Genomic DNA, 14,656 nt, shown 5'->3' on the forward strand with positions numbered 1-14,656 from the left:
TTCCTGCAGCTCAGATGGAGACATTGATTGCCCAGGTGGGCCAGAGGGGGATGAGTGGCCTGTTCTGCTGGTCCCTGCCCACTAACCAGAGGGCAGGACCCTGGGGATCGAGGAGGAGCCAGAGATGGCCCCTCAGCCAGAAGTGATTAGAGAGGCCTTCTCATCCATCCTCCTCTGGAGGCAGGCTACCCAGGGACCCTGCAAGGCTGGCAGAGGAACATGGACAGGGAGACCCAGAACTGCGAGTCCTGTTGCAAACATGGAAGTCCCAGGCAGGGGTGACCAGTCCTGCCTACCTGGACTGCTGAGATCAGAAGGATCCGGAGGCCCCCTCAGGAAAGCTCAGAAAGAGCACCCGGGTGACTGCTGACGTGTGCTGAGGGCAAGGGATGTGGGCCGTGGGGCACAGGTGTCCCGTGTGCAGCCTGAGGCCTCTCAAGGCCAGGGGACACCAGCCTTCCAGGTAACACCGCAGGCCCCACTCTTGGGCAGTGTGGGCCCCGGGCAGTCAGTGAGGGCCTTTCCTGGCCCCCGGCCTGCTAAAGAGAAGTCGCAGAGGGTGGACAGACGTCACAGAGTTCAGGCTCCGTGTCACCCCTCTGCAGTCACAGAAGGCACTGCCCATGTGTGCGTCGGGAGTGGAGGCCTCTGGCACAGTCCTTGGCTAACAGCAACCCAGGCTGGAGGGCCTCTTGGTCTCCTGGGTGTCGGATGGACTTCCCTCCATTCCTGTGGGGAGGGGAGAAGTCAGTTGGCATAACCAGGCACCTGCAGGGACACTGCACAGGCCCCCCCCGTGCTGATACCCTCTGGTGACTGCTGGGCAGAGCTATGAACTTGAACCTCAACGCCTCTCATTCAAGGCCTGGACAGGGACACATTCCAGGTGATGGAACAGAGTGGGCAAAGGTGGGAAGTAGGAGAGCCAAAGCCAGGACGCACCCGTGGAGCCTGGAATGCCCAGCCTGGCCCATGAGGATACTGCCAGGCAGACAAGGGGAGCCAGGGAGGGGGTCTGAGCTGGTAGGTGGGGTCAGGGAGGCTGCAGGCCTGAGGTCAGAGTGCTGGGAGAAAGAACAGCCCAGACAGAGGGATGGGAGGATGGTGGACATGATTTTTAGGCAATAGGCCCGCTTCCAGCCCCAACGCAGCTGCCTGTACGCACGGATGAGGTCTCCATCGCCGACCTGGGGCTGGGAGCTGCTCCTCCTCTCCAGGCTTTGCAGCACCGCCTGCTCGAACGCCAGGGCGGCCACGCGGCTGAAGAAAGCATTCACGTTCTCCCCTGTGAGCCCACAAAACAGTTGTGCCCTGTGCCCCTCTGCCTTCAACCTGCAGTGGGTATGAGGGTCAGGGCAGTCCACCTCTAGAGCTGTCTGGGACAGTGCACACAGGGAACTGGCCAGCTGGCCTAGCTTGCACCTGGCTCCAGCCCCCTCCCCACTCTGGCTACCTGCCCCAGCAGCTCCCTCAAATCTCTGTGCCTTGGCTTCCCAGGATCTATCCTGGCAATCATTCGGTACTGAGCACCTCCTGAGGGCCAGCATGGGGACGTGTGGCGATCAGTAGGTGCCTGTCCTCCTGTAACCCAAGCACCTGTCCAGTGGGCAGCTGTGAGGGTTAACTGTGCCCACCACCACATGGAGCCTTTGTGAATCCTCCTCCAGGTGGAAGGGAATGCCCAGCTGGGCATGGGGGGTTCCAGTCCCCCACAAGCACACAGCCCTTGTGCACCTAACTACCTGTACACTGCACAGGGAGACTCTGCTTGGCCTATGGGGAGCTCTCAGAGAACATGCAGTACTCTGATGGGAGGGGGTCCCACAGGGCATAGGATGCCATCAGGAAGGAGTAGAAGGAACCAGGCCCGCGTGTGGCCACACTTTTGTTTGCATTGGGCTGGAAGTGATGCTTCTACCCGTAGGACTATCCTCAGCCTTCCGGCCTGCCCACCCGCCACTGCCTCACCCAGCCCCTGGCCAGGGTCTGCTCTGGCCCTCCCCAGGGCAAGGGCTTCGGAGCGGGTGTAATTCCCGAGTCCCAGAGCCTCTGTGTGCCAGGCTCTCACTGCGCGTTAGTTCATTTCACGCCCCAACAACCGGTGTTTTCAAAGTCGGTGCTTTGCTTCTCTGCATTGTCTAATTCTTCTTGGTGACAACATATGGCTTTTGTCATTTCAAACATACTTTTACATTAAAAATAAAATAAGATGGACAGCATCATCCGCTTCCCAGACGAGAATACTGAGGCTCAGAGATGCCGGGCATCTCTCAGGGGCCATGGTGAGAATGGCCCCCGGGGGAAGGCGGCTCAGGGGCCGGGGGACAGATCAAGTGTGACCTGAATGAGGTCTGGAGGCCGTGAGCAGCATCTTCCATGATGACACCCAGGGAAGGGATGGGAGCCCACATCTACTGGGCCCTTCTGTGCGCCAGGTGGTGCCTCCCACCTGGCACCCACCGGCTGCGGGCAGGATGCTGCAGTGGTTACAGGTGAGGGCTGAGTTCCAATCCTAGACCTGGCACTGCTGACTTGGGACCCTGGAAGTGACTTCACAGGGACAAAGCTGACCTGCCCAGAGGGTCAGGTGTCGCTGTTCCTGTGGCCCATGGAGCAGGGCTCCAAATCTCCCCCCAGAGATGAGGACACTCTGCTCAGGCACGGAAGGTCCTGCGCGGTCACCAGCAAAGCTGGCGGTGCTGTGGGCACCCGACAGGCCACAGGAGGAAATGCGTGAGCCTCCCACAGCTGGCCCGAGTCCCCCAGGGCAACCGCCCCAGGCCCACTCACCCGTCTTAGCCGACACCGACCAGTACTCGGCCTGCATGCTGTTGGCCAGGTGCACGGCCTCCACTTCCGTCTGCTCGCACGCCGCCCTTGACTGGGGGAGCAGCCCTTCTTCAAGGGGCGCCTGGGAGGTGGCTGCCCATCTCCCACTGAGCCTCCTTGCTCCCTATCTCGCGCTGGGCTGCGCAGCCCCAGTTCAGGGAAGGGGATGCCTGCCCGGGGGAGAGACCCCAGTAGCCCCGGGCCAGTCTGAGTGCCGGCTGTGCCTCCCTGAGATGAGCGCCCCGAACTTTCAGGTCCCAGGCCTGCAGATTCAAATCCTCATCTCGCCATGTCAGGGCCACCCCCGCTTCCCAAGCTGGGGCTGAAAGCAGATACATTCTCCTAAGGGCCACCCAGCTCACCAGAAGGTCCTTCTTGGTTCCCACGAGAAACACAAAGCAGGAACCCGGCTCATTCTCTCTCAGTGCGTCGTCCAGCCACTGCCTGAACGCACAGCAGGTTGTTTGGGGTGGGGTGGGGAGGACTGGCTGAAAGACAGCCCTCCCCACCCAGAGAGGCCTGAGAAAGACCAGGGGGTGGGTGCGAACCGGCTCCTCCCCAGGGCTAGGAGCACTGCGCTGGGAGGTGCTGGGAGGGTACCTTGACCCACGCTGGCCGAGAGGGCGCTGGGCCTGAGCCCCGAAGGGCCTCGGCTGGACCACGGGGGAATCGGGTCTCAAGAGCACCAGCCAGGGAAGGTGAGACCCAGCTTTGGCTGTGGCTCTGCCCTTTGTCAACTTGGGTGAGTCCTGCAGTGTCATCAACTGGAACAATAACCCTGGCCTCCCTCACAGGGCTTGAGATGCCAGATGTGAATGTCCAAACAAAAGCGAGGTGAAGGGGACTTTGGTCCACTGGCTGGATGATTCCCAGCAGAAGCAGGATGGGCTCCCAGAATTGGTCATGATGCCAGCTCTCTTGACCAGATCTCTGCCCAAGACAGCAAGCACCGAATCATGGCCCTTCAGACAGGGCCGGCTATATAATATGCAGGGCCCAGGGAAAAATGAAAATATGAGGCCCTTCGTCCAACATAAGGATCAAGACAGCAACAGCAGAGCATAGAGCATAGGCCCTCCAAGCATAGGCCCCGGTGCGACCATGCTGGCTACGCACTCCAAGCCAGCCCTGACTTCAGCGTATGGGTGCAAATCTTGAGAGATAATAAGGCAACTGAACAGTAAGTAGCCTGTGAGCTGGTCACCTGCACCTGCCACTGGGGGCCCGACTCATGGGCCCAGATTTGGGGAGCCTTTCCAGGTGGTTTTCTGAGCCCAGGGGGCCCACCGAGGCTGCAGAGTCCCAGACTTGCCTGGTATGCTCCAGAGTCTGCACATCAGTGAGGTCAAAGGCTGTGATGATCACTGCACATGTGGGGGGCAAAGCCAAGAGCTGGTGAGCTCCTTGCTCCCCAGGAACTGCCAGGGTGGGCCCCCAGGCACTCAGCTCTGGCTCCCACAATGACCTGCCCAGAGGCTGCCCCTTGTGACCACCTCCCACACCCTCCCAGACCCACACCCTGCAGTGCAGCCACAGCAGGGGATGCAGAGAGGCAAGGTGAGCCTGGGGCTCCTGAGTTCAAACCCCCTCTGCCATGCATGGCTAGGGGAGCTGGGACGAGGGCCTCCACTGCTGAGAGCCTGCTCCCATCTGTGAGATGGGCACCACCACCTTCAGCTCTCAGCGTTGCTGGGAGGTTTAAGCCATAGCAGCTATCTGAAAAGCTCTTGGTTCAGGGCCTCATAAGAGGCAGACGTCTGACCAATGGCAGCTATGCTGTGAGTGCAATTAGCAACAACCAGCTTTAGGGGAACACTTTCTGGGGAGCAGGGAGCGCAGAAAACAGGAAGATGCAGCCTGCGCCCTCGGCTCCTCTCCTCAGCGGCCTCCTCCCCCCACTTCCTCCTGGAGTCAACTCTGCTCCTTTCTGGGGTCTCTGGACACGTACTTCTCCCTCTGAGCATCTTTCTGCACTGACTCTGGCGCTGAGACTCACAGGGAGCACCCATCACCACAGTGTCCCCAAAGGGTGTGACAGTCCAGGCCCTGAGGACCGGCCAGAGGGTTTCTCAGTGCTTCCTGGGGACAGATTTGGAGCCTGGGCTTCTCACTGTTGAGCCTGGCAGGGAGCCCTCTGCTGCATGACACTGAGGGTCCCACCATTGCCATCGCCCAGCTGCTCACCCTGGGCACCCCGGTAGTAGGCAGATGCGATGCACTTGAACTTCTCTTGCCCTGCTGTGTCCCAGCTGTGCGGTGGCAGAGAGAGAAGGGGAAAGAGAGAGGTGGCAGATAAATGACTGCAGTGGTCAGAGCTCAGCAGGCTAGTGGGGTGACGGGTGCAGACCTGAGGGCCCAAGCCAGCTGTGTCCACCTCCCAGTTCCTGAGGATCTCTTTCAGGGTGCCCCTGGGGAACTGCCTGGCTGGATGCACTGTACCCGTGGGAGAAGGGCACAGCCTTAGTAGTTCCACGGCCCAGATGAGTGGAGTCATGGCTCAGTCCTTTCTGACTATGCCATTAAGAAAGAGAATCTGGCTTGGGCCGGTGTGGCTCAGTTGTTGGAGTGTTGAGCTGTGCACCGAAGGGTTTAGGTTCGATTCCTGGTCAGGGCACATACTCTGGGGTTGATCCCTTATCAGGGTACGTCCAGGAGGCAGCCAATTGATGTTTCTCTCTCACATCAATGTTCCTCTCTCTTTCCTTCTCCCTTCCTGTTTCTCTAAAATCAATAAAAACATATCCTCAGGTGAGGATTTAAAAAAGAAAAAAAAAAAAGGAGAATATGCTCCCACTGTGCTCGCTCTGAGGATGCTGAAGATGCTCTGTAGAGGAGGCCCTGAGCAGGCCAGGGTTCCAGGCTGGACCACCAGCTCTGGCTCTGCCATTTGCTCATGTGTGACTGGGCCATGGCTTCACCTTCTGCACTGCAGCAGAGGGGATGCTTAGCTCCCCAGGTGGGGGTGAGGGTGTCTAACAGAGACATGGTTTGTATCTTTTGGGTGACTCTGATCTGTTAGTTCTAGCTCTCTGGAGAAGCTGAGCCCAGGCTCGATGGAAAAGAATGCAACACTCGATTAATGATGTCTGCCACGGGCACACTACCAGAGAGATGGAGGCAAATGCTGCAATCTACTTGTCCTGGTCTAGAACCAGGCAGGAAGTCAGTATGCAGGGCCAAGTCTGGAAATCCATTCCTTTATAAAACCAACAGATTGGTCCAGCCAGTGTGGCTCAGTGGTTGAGCGTTGACCCATGCACCAAGAGGTGGTTGGTTCGATTCCCGGTCTGGGCACATGCCCAGGTTGTGGGCCTGATCCCCAGTGAGGGGTATGCAGGAGGCGGCCAACTGATGTTCTCTCTCATCAATGTTTCTATCTCTCTCTCTTCCTCACTTCTCTCGCTAAAATCAATAAAAGGTAAAAAAAAAAAAAGTAAAATCAACAGACTGAAATTTTCTCCGTCAACTGACAAGAAGACAAGCCAGAAACAAGACATCAGTGGTCTCAATTTTTTTCAAGTGATCCAGATCCATATGCAGAATTTGGGGCTCTATTCCTTCATGAATTCATTCACGTTTTCTTTCACTTCTGAAGATGAGTCTAGGTAGGGAGCTGGAAGTGTGGCCTGGAGGGGAGACCAGTCGGGTGGCTGGAAATGGCCTTAATGTAGGACAATGAGAGGCTAAGCCAGGACATGTCCCTATTTTGTCCTGGGTCCTCTGATTAGACACAGCCTGTGGTCGCAGCAGTGAGCCGAGCCACAGGCCACTTTCTGTATGGCTCCACCTCAGCTGCCCCTATCAGCTCTTTGCTCTTCTCAGCTCACCTGCTTCCAGATCCCCTTGGTCCTGCAGCCCTGCATTTTCACAGCCTCTTCTGCTCTGGTGGGACCCTGTGCTATCCCTAGGGAAAGCTTCAGTGGTTCCCCTGGCTCTAGGACCGCACTGGGGCTAGAGAAGGCCTCAGAGACGGGGCCGTGTGGACAGTGTCAGGAGCTGACGTCCACGGGAGAGGCGGGGCTCCATCTTCATTACCATGATCCCCAACCCCATCCCAGGCAGGGCACAAGGACTGAGGAATGAAACCAGAGAAGCAGGTGTGAACCCTGGGGAGAGAAAGGAGAAGGGACCAGGACAGAGGCCTGGTGAATGCCAGCAGGCAAGGGGAGGGTGGGCTGGGGCAGCCATAATGTGGGGGCAAGGGGGATGCATGAAGGAGAGCCTGGGATGGGGAGGGGGCCACGCAGAAGAACCTGGGATGGGAGAGCCTGGGATGGGGAGGGGCCTCGCAGAAGAACCTGGGATTGGAGAGCCTGGGATGGGGAGGGGCCTCGCAGAAGAACCTGGGATGGGGAGGGGGCCTCGCAGGAGAACCTGGGATGGGGAGGGGGCCTCACAGAAGAACCTGGGGTGGGAAAGCCTGGGATGGGGAGGGGCCACGCAGGAGGGCGGGGAGGAGGTGTGGGCAGGCCTGCAGTCTTGTCCATGTGCCAGAGGAGAGGGAAGACAGGTCCAGAGCTCTGGTAGGAAAGGGGGCAGCCGGGGGAGAGACTCTGGGCTGTTCTGAGGGAAGCTGAGGGGAGGGAGGAAGCCAGTCGCCCGAGAGGCAGAGGCAAGGCAAAGAAGTGAAGACAGGCAGGCGGAGGGAGAGCAGAGCGAGGGCGATGGGTGGAGAGGGCGCATCAGGACTGAGGAAGGCCTGTGGATCAAGTGGCCTCCACCAGAGCCCGGCACACAGGGCCCAGCTTTGGCCCTTTTTTCCAGATGGGAACTGAGGCTCAGAGGCCGGAAGTGACTTGCCAGAGACCACCTTGCTGGCCTGGCGAGTGGGATCCCGGATGGCCGGGTGCAGGAGGGGCGGGGACTGGAGCCCCGCTGGTTCAGACAGGTCCTTGCTGAGTTCCACTGGACAGCTGGGAAAGAGCTCACCAGGGGTCTCCCCAGAGCCGCCCACGAGCCACACGACACAGACTTACATCTGGAGGCTGTAAGGGATCCCAGCAATCTCAAAGCGCTCGATTTCAAAGTCCACCCCGATGGTGGCCTTGTAGTCATGGTCAAAAACATTCTTGCAAAACCTGTGGGAGGAAGTCATCAGAGAGGCTGCATGGAAGCTTCACTCATGACAGTGAAAGTCTGGAGGCAACAAAACGCCCACCCACTGGGAATCACTAAGAGGTCCACAGAGAGAGACCACGGACAGACAGCCGACACGAGCTATGTGCCGGGAAAGGCTGCAGAGAACCCTGCAAGTCGGGCAGAGAAAGAGAAACTGGGCACCCTTTCTCAGGGAAGGCGTGAGGGGTGAGCCCATGGCCCCAGGGGGACAGTGTGACCGATGCCAGGGTTTTGGGACACCACACTCTTCGCTGACCCCACCATCTCCCTGATTTCCTGCATCTCTTTCGCGAGGTGTGGGTCCCCGCATCCACACTGCTTCCACTATAACAACGTCGTCTAGGTCTCCCAGCAAAGCCCTGACAACCTGGTACTGGGGTGTGTGGCCGACGTGCTTACCTGTGGATGAGGCTGGTCTTGCCCACGTAGAGGTCACCGACGACAACCACCTTGGAGAGGCTGAGCCTGAGAAGATGTGGCCATGTTGCTCTCGAGCATGGTCCCAAGAGCATCTCCCCACACACAGGCCCTTCCTTCCCTGTGCTCCCCACCTGTGAGCCACCCCTCCGTCCTGCACAGGTGATGGGACAGTTGGTGGGACACTCTGGGATGGCTGTGAGAGGAGGCAGGAGAGTCTGCATTTGTTCTGGGACTCTGCTGTCCCCGGAGCTGTAACCCTGACATGAGGATTAGAATTGGGCAAAATGAGAGGCTGAGGCAGCAGAGGGAAGAGCCCTACATGGGGCTGCATCCAAGCTGAGGGCACAGCCAGGACTCCGGTACACACTGGGGGTGTAGACAGAGGCCCATGTGCAGGGAACACAGCAGGGGGGTGGGGGCCAGAGCCCTTGGGGCTACAGGCCTGATGGGCTCCCTCCTGCTCCGAGCAGTCACTCCCCGAGTGGGACACACCCACTCCCTTGGAGGTGTCTCCTAGGGCCAGCCAGGCCAAGAGCCTGTCACGGACAGAACTGCAGCTTGAGGTGAATAGGCTCTGAGTTTCTCAGGCTCTGTGGGGACCCTGCTCAGCAAGAGTAGCTGCCACCCCCTCTGTGTGTCCTGCATTCCCTGCAGCAGCACTCCTGAGGCTGTGGGTGATACTCTGGGTTTCTGCAGCTCATGCCAAAGCTCAACAGGTGACATCTGACCAGGCACTTCCTGTACCTGCAGACAGCAAGAGGGCACCTCTACGTCACCCAGTGACCTGGTGCCCTCACTGGCCATGTCTGTGAGGGCAGAGACTGTCTGCTCTCAGGCGGCCTCTAGTTTTGGGACAGGGTGCCCCTTACTCTGTTTCTCAGATAAAGGAGTAAAGGTACTGCTGAGGTGCTGTGGGGGTACCCGTTTTACCTCAGTCTCCCCACCTCCCAGTGCTCTTGTGAAGGGTCAGGGATCGTCTGCATGAGGCACCTGGTATGAGTCGGCAGCGTTACTCTCACCTCATGCCCACAGCTGCTCTGGCCATTCTGACCCGAGCCCTGCATCACTTTGAGTCACATTGGGAAGCTCCGAGTTGGGCCTGCACTGCAAGCTCCCACACCCATGCGGCACCCGTGTGACACCGTGAGCTCAGCCAACTCCCTGAGCAGACTGTGAGCGCCTCAGGTCGAGGGGCAGAAGCAGGCCCTTGTGCCTGTTTGTGAGAAGGAGTGAGTTGCAAGATCCCTGAGCCAGCAAGGCAGGTGCTGCCAAGGCAGGAGCAGGGCAGAAGCAGCCCTCAGCCTCCTGGGAGGAATCCAGACAGCAAACTCGCAGCCTCGGGAGGTAAGTGTGTGGGACACAGGAGCACACAGGAGGGGTGCCCCGCCCAGCTCAGCCTAGGCGGGGGCAGGAGTAGTGGGGGGCTCAGAGAAGGGCCCCGGAGGACCTGACACTATACTGAGGCCTGAAGAGTAGGAAGAACATTACAGACAAAGGAAAAAGACAAATGCTGAGACCTCAGGCTGAAAATCACGTGCCTGACGCTGAGAAATGGGAAAGCTGTTCCATGTGGCAGAAGTGTGTCCAATAAAAACAGAAAAAAACTCCCGTCCTGCTCAGGCCTATGCTGGGTTGCACTGGTGCAGTCTGGGTGCGTGCTTCACGTGTGCATTCACATGTTCACTCAGGCACTCATTCCGTCCTGCCGGCTCCCCCACATCCCACGCCCCTGCGTGCGCGGAGGAGGCGCTCACCCGACAGTCCCCGTGTTCCTGCGCTGGCAGGCGGCATTGACCTGCCCATGGAAGTGCTCCTTGAGCTGCAGGCAGGCATCAGGCGTGTACCACTGGAAAGAGTCAGACAGACAGACAGACAGACAGATGGGCACATCACCCTGCGAAGCTGCGTCTCCATCACCAAGCAGGGCAGCGAGGTGGTGACTTGTTTTCTAGCATCTGCTCCGTAAGCCTTGTGGTTGGCAGCCTCATTCGCCTTCCCCGGTCCCTCTGTCACATCCCTCCTCCACCTTGTCAACAGCACTGAGACTCCAGGATCTTACGAGTTCTGAGCTGGGTCTCACCTGGGGCAGCTGTGCCCATACTGTGAGCACGTGGCAGGTCTCTGTCCCCTCTGGCCCTCTTGGGGTGAGATGAGGGGTGGGCTGTAAGGGTCTGTTTAGCTCCAAGACCCTCCCATAGCTTCTACAGATCTCTATGCTATTTTTGTTTTTAAAGTATGCATATATGTGCATGGAAAACATCCTGGAAGGCACTTATGGTCTGCCACAATTTTTGGAAGGCAGAACTGGGCAGTGGTTTAAGAGCATAGCCTCAGGGTCAAGAAAACCTGTGTCCACTCTTAGCTGCTGTGTGACCCTGGGTAGTTGCCTAATGCCTCTGAACTTTAATTTCCCCATCTGTAAAGCCTCAGAGGCAAGGGACCATAAAATGAGATTATGTTTGTAAAGCACAGAGCCAGCCTGGCATATACTAATTGCTTAATGTCATGGCTATTAAGATGCCATGACACATGCTGAATGTACATTTGTTTTAAAATTAGAAAAAACAAAATTAAGATGACCATTATGTTTTGTTTTCAGATTGGCCAAGGCTAAGCATAGAGCGTAGCAAGGACATGGACAGAATGGCATCATTGAGACTGCTGGTGTTCTCTGCTATGACACAGCAGAGGTGGCCTGGGCCACCTGCTCTGTCCCTCAGGGCACTGATTGGACCCATGGTTGCCTGTGGCAGGGGCTTGGCCACATCTCCTAGCCCTAGTGTTTCTTCTGAGCTTTCAGGCATTGGAAGGGGCTCTGCTCTGGCCCATGTGCCCTCTCAGCTCCAGGTGTGACTAAGACAGCAGGGACAATGGAGAGAACTTTGCAAAAAGGCAGGTTATGAAACCTCAATGAGCCTGTTTCCTCATCTGTAAAGGGGGACACTCCTAACAGCACCTCTTCGTCTGGTTGTTGGAGGATGAAACGGGTGATACTTAGCCAAGCAGCTCACATTCATGCAGGAGTGTCAGCTACCTCATGAGAAAGTTGGCTGCTTTCTCCTGTCGACTTGCATGTCAGCTTCAAATTGGGGCCTGGCCTGGGCACAGTGGTCATTAGAGGAATCCCATGACCTTGGATGAACTGGAGAAGTGTAATAAGGAAGGCTAAGCATGAAGCGTGAAAGAATTGTGTGTGTGTGTGTGTGAGCCAAGTTTAGAGACAGGAACACTGAGGCACACAGAGCAAAGGGAAGGACTTGCCTCACCTGACCACACATTTCTCAGGTCTGAAATGGTGTGATCCTGGGGGGCAGGATGAACTAGGCCAGCTGTGGTCTGTGATCCCTGACTGCCACAGGCAGTGGGGGAGAATCTCACCTTCCATGGAAACAGGTGGGGAAAGTCAGAGCTCTGGAGACAGCCACAGCGGGGTCAAGTCCTGGCTCCTCCACACCCACTTGTGAGACTTTAGGCGGCCCTCCCCACCTCTCTGAGCCTCACTGTCCCACTCTGTAAATGGAGTCCTTTGTCCCCTGAGATCTGGCCTGTTTTGTGCCAATCACACTTCCCTTCCTTTTGGATCACTAAATGCCAGTCTCTGTCATCCCTGGGAAGTAATTCCCTGCCTCTGATGAGATGGAAAATCCTGGGGGAACTGTCCATGGGTCTGAGACATCAAGGCTTTCTTTGTGGGTGTGTGGAGAAAGAATTCTGGGGGAAAGCAGAAATGGGGGAGGAGGAATGACTGCAGGCCCCAAGTATCCAGAGACTACAGTCAACTCCTTTTTCCCTGCCAGCCTGGACAAAGAATTCCAAAGGTAAGAAGCCCAGTTCATAGAGAACATGTCTCCCTCTGCCCCATCCCAAGTCACATGGAGACAACCACTGATAGCTGGATCTTATGCATCCTTCCAGAGATATTTTCTGCATGTATAAACAAACACATACATTTCTTTTTTTCCCTTCTTTTTTGTCACACATGGGAGCGTGCTACACACACTGCTCCATTCCTGGCATTTTCACCTTGGCTGTCACTGCACATTAGCACCTGGAGAGGTACCTCATTACTCCTCTGTGATAGGAAGCAGCATTTTGTTAATTAAGCAACCCCCTCTCCAAGGATATTTATATTGCGTTTGACCTTTAGCTTTATAAACTGTTGCAATGCCTGGCCTTGAATGGCTGGATCAGAGGGTGGGGCATTGCAATGTTGAGAAATATTGTCACCCTATAGAGGTTGTACTAATTTGCATTCCTGCTTAAGTTAATGTTAGATTTTAATATAGATGGAAGAGAGTTGAGTTTTCAGGAGGAACTGAAAGCAGAATGATAGAGGTGGGGGGGGAATGAACCCTGAATTTGGTGTCAGGAAACTGGAGTGCTGTTTTGATAATCATAATAATAATAATGAGAAAAACGGTGACCACCACTCAGGCAAGGGAGCTCCCATTTACTATGAGCCAGGCACCCAATGTGAGAGGAATTATCTCGTGTAACAGTGGCTCTGAGAGGTTGAGTAACTTGCCCACAGTCACACAGCTTAACGACAGATTTAGGATTCACACCCAAGACTGTCTGATTGCAAAGTCCGTGCCCTTAACCTCCATGCCACACTGTCTCCTGGCCCACCTTGGTCCAGTCAACGCCATGTCTCCCAGCTTCTCAAGAAGTCTGGTAAGTTCTTGGAGTCTGTCAGCAAGGGACTGACCCCCCCCCCGCCCCCCCCCCGATTCACCTGATCTGTGTGGAAGCGCAGGTGGTGTCAGGAGAGCAGTGCATACATAAAGGTCTGGCCTAATGACTCTCTACCTTAGGGAAGCTGGAGATGATGCGGTCCCGGCTCACAGGGGGCCCCAAAGGCAGCAGGGAGGACCTCATCCTTCCAGAGCGTTCTGTAGACCCAACCAGGGGAAAGAGAGTTAGGGAGCTGTGCCAGGGACTCACCTGCAAGTTTATGCCTAACTCTTCAGTTCCAGACTGGCCGGCGTGGCTCAGTGGTTGAGCCTTGACCCATGCACCAAGAGGTTGCTGGTTCGATTCCCTGTCAGGGCACATGCCCAGGTTGTAGGCCAAAACCCCAGTGGGGGTCATGCAGGCGGGGGCCAATTGATGTTCTCTCTCATCAATGTCTCTATCTCTCTCCCTCTAATCAATAAAGAAAAAATAGAAATAAATAAAAAAACAGATCCAAGACTCCTCCTGTCAGGAGTATGGGCCAGAGGTCATCTCTTTCAATCTGCAGCCAGTATGGTGGCGGTGGTTGGTGGGGAGCAGGCCTGCCCCACCCTGCCTGAAAGTCCAGAATACCTGGCTCTCCCACCTCTTGTCGGTGTCCAACCAGGAGTGGCCCCTCTCTGAGCTATGACAGGTTGTGAGTGAGGCATGGACAAACATCGCAGGCCTGGAAGGCCAGGTGCAGGAAGTGGAATGGGGGTGGGGGTGGAGTCCCTGATCCTAGTCTCTAAGGGTTGAAGGCTCTGGGTGGGCTCAGGGCCTTAGGTTTCAGCCCATGGGCCTGTCACTCCAATCAGGACTGGCCCCTGACGCCTATTCAACAGCCCTACCTCTCCTCCTGTCCGCACCCCTTTCCCCTCTAGGATGGCCTTGACAGAGGCCTGTGGTCCTCGCTCTGACCTAGCTCTCCTCCAGGACCAGAACCGGCCTGGCCCAGGGTGGGGGTTCGGGAAATGCTGAGGTCCCGGGGCCTCAGGCCGCGTTCAGATTATAGCGGTGGGAGGTGGGCGGGGGCCGCTGCTTCCTCCCGACCCCAGCCTCCGAGACGCGCCCTCACCCGGGTGGGCCGAGGGTGGGACAGAGGGGCGCGGCGGACTCACCCGCAGCGGCTGCGGAGGATCCGGATTCAGCGCGGCCGGATCTGGCTGGGTTCGCTGCCGCAATTACCATGGCAACGACGGCCACGCGGGACCGGAGGGCGTCTGACGAATCCTGGACGTCCGGGGCTGGGGCTGGGCGGGGCTCGCAGCGGAAAGGTCCCACGGCAGCCTGCACGAGCCGTCACCATAGCAACCAGAACCGCGCGGTAGCGGCGGGTACTGGACGAGGCTGCTGCCTGGACGCAGCCCGAGCTCCGGCGATCACCATGATAACGAGGGCGGGGCCGGATATGGGGCCATGGGCGGGGCCAGGGCGCCGGGGTGGGGCCTGGGCTCCAAAGGCGAGGTCTGGGCGGGGCTGACGATGGAGAGACCGGTGCACCGGGTCACATAACCGGGACGGGTGGGGGCTCAAACTGGTAGGGATTATGTGAAGCGTTTAAGTATTTATTTTT

At 57.2% G+C, this 14,656-nt stretch overlaps 1 protein-coding gene across 1 annotated transcript; it reads right to left on the minus strand.

Annotated features, from left to right (window-relative positions):
* Positions 1-664: 664 nt before the first annotated feature.
* RAB36 (RAB36, member RAS oncogene family) lies at positions 665-14,289 on the minus strand. Its single transcript, XM_036277015.1, has 11 exons — positions 14,202-14,289; positions 13,177-13,259; positions 10,122-10,213; positions 8,347-8,412; positions 7,806-7,907; positions 5,014-5,078; positions 4,138-4,193; positions 3,192-3,269; positions 2,791-2,881; positions 1,166-1,285; positions 665-729 (listed from the first exon to the last, which is right to left on the minus strand). Exons 1-11 carry the CDS (start codon positions 14,269-14,271, stop codon positions 665-667), a joined length of 888 nt encoding a protein of 295 aa, XP_036132908.1. The 5' UTR covers positions 14,272-14,289.
* Positions 14,290-14,656: the final 367 nt, after the last annotated feature.

Source organism: Molossus molossus, unplaced genomic scaffold, assembly GCF_014108415.1.
Source record: "Molossus molossus isolate mMolMol1 unplaced genomic scaffold, mMolMol1.p scaffold_m16_p_22, whole genome shotgun sequence".
NCBI lineage: Eukaryota > Metazoa > Chordata > Mammalia > Chiroptera > Molossidae > Molossus > Molossus molossus.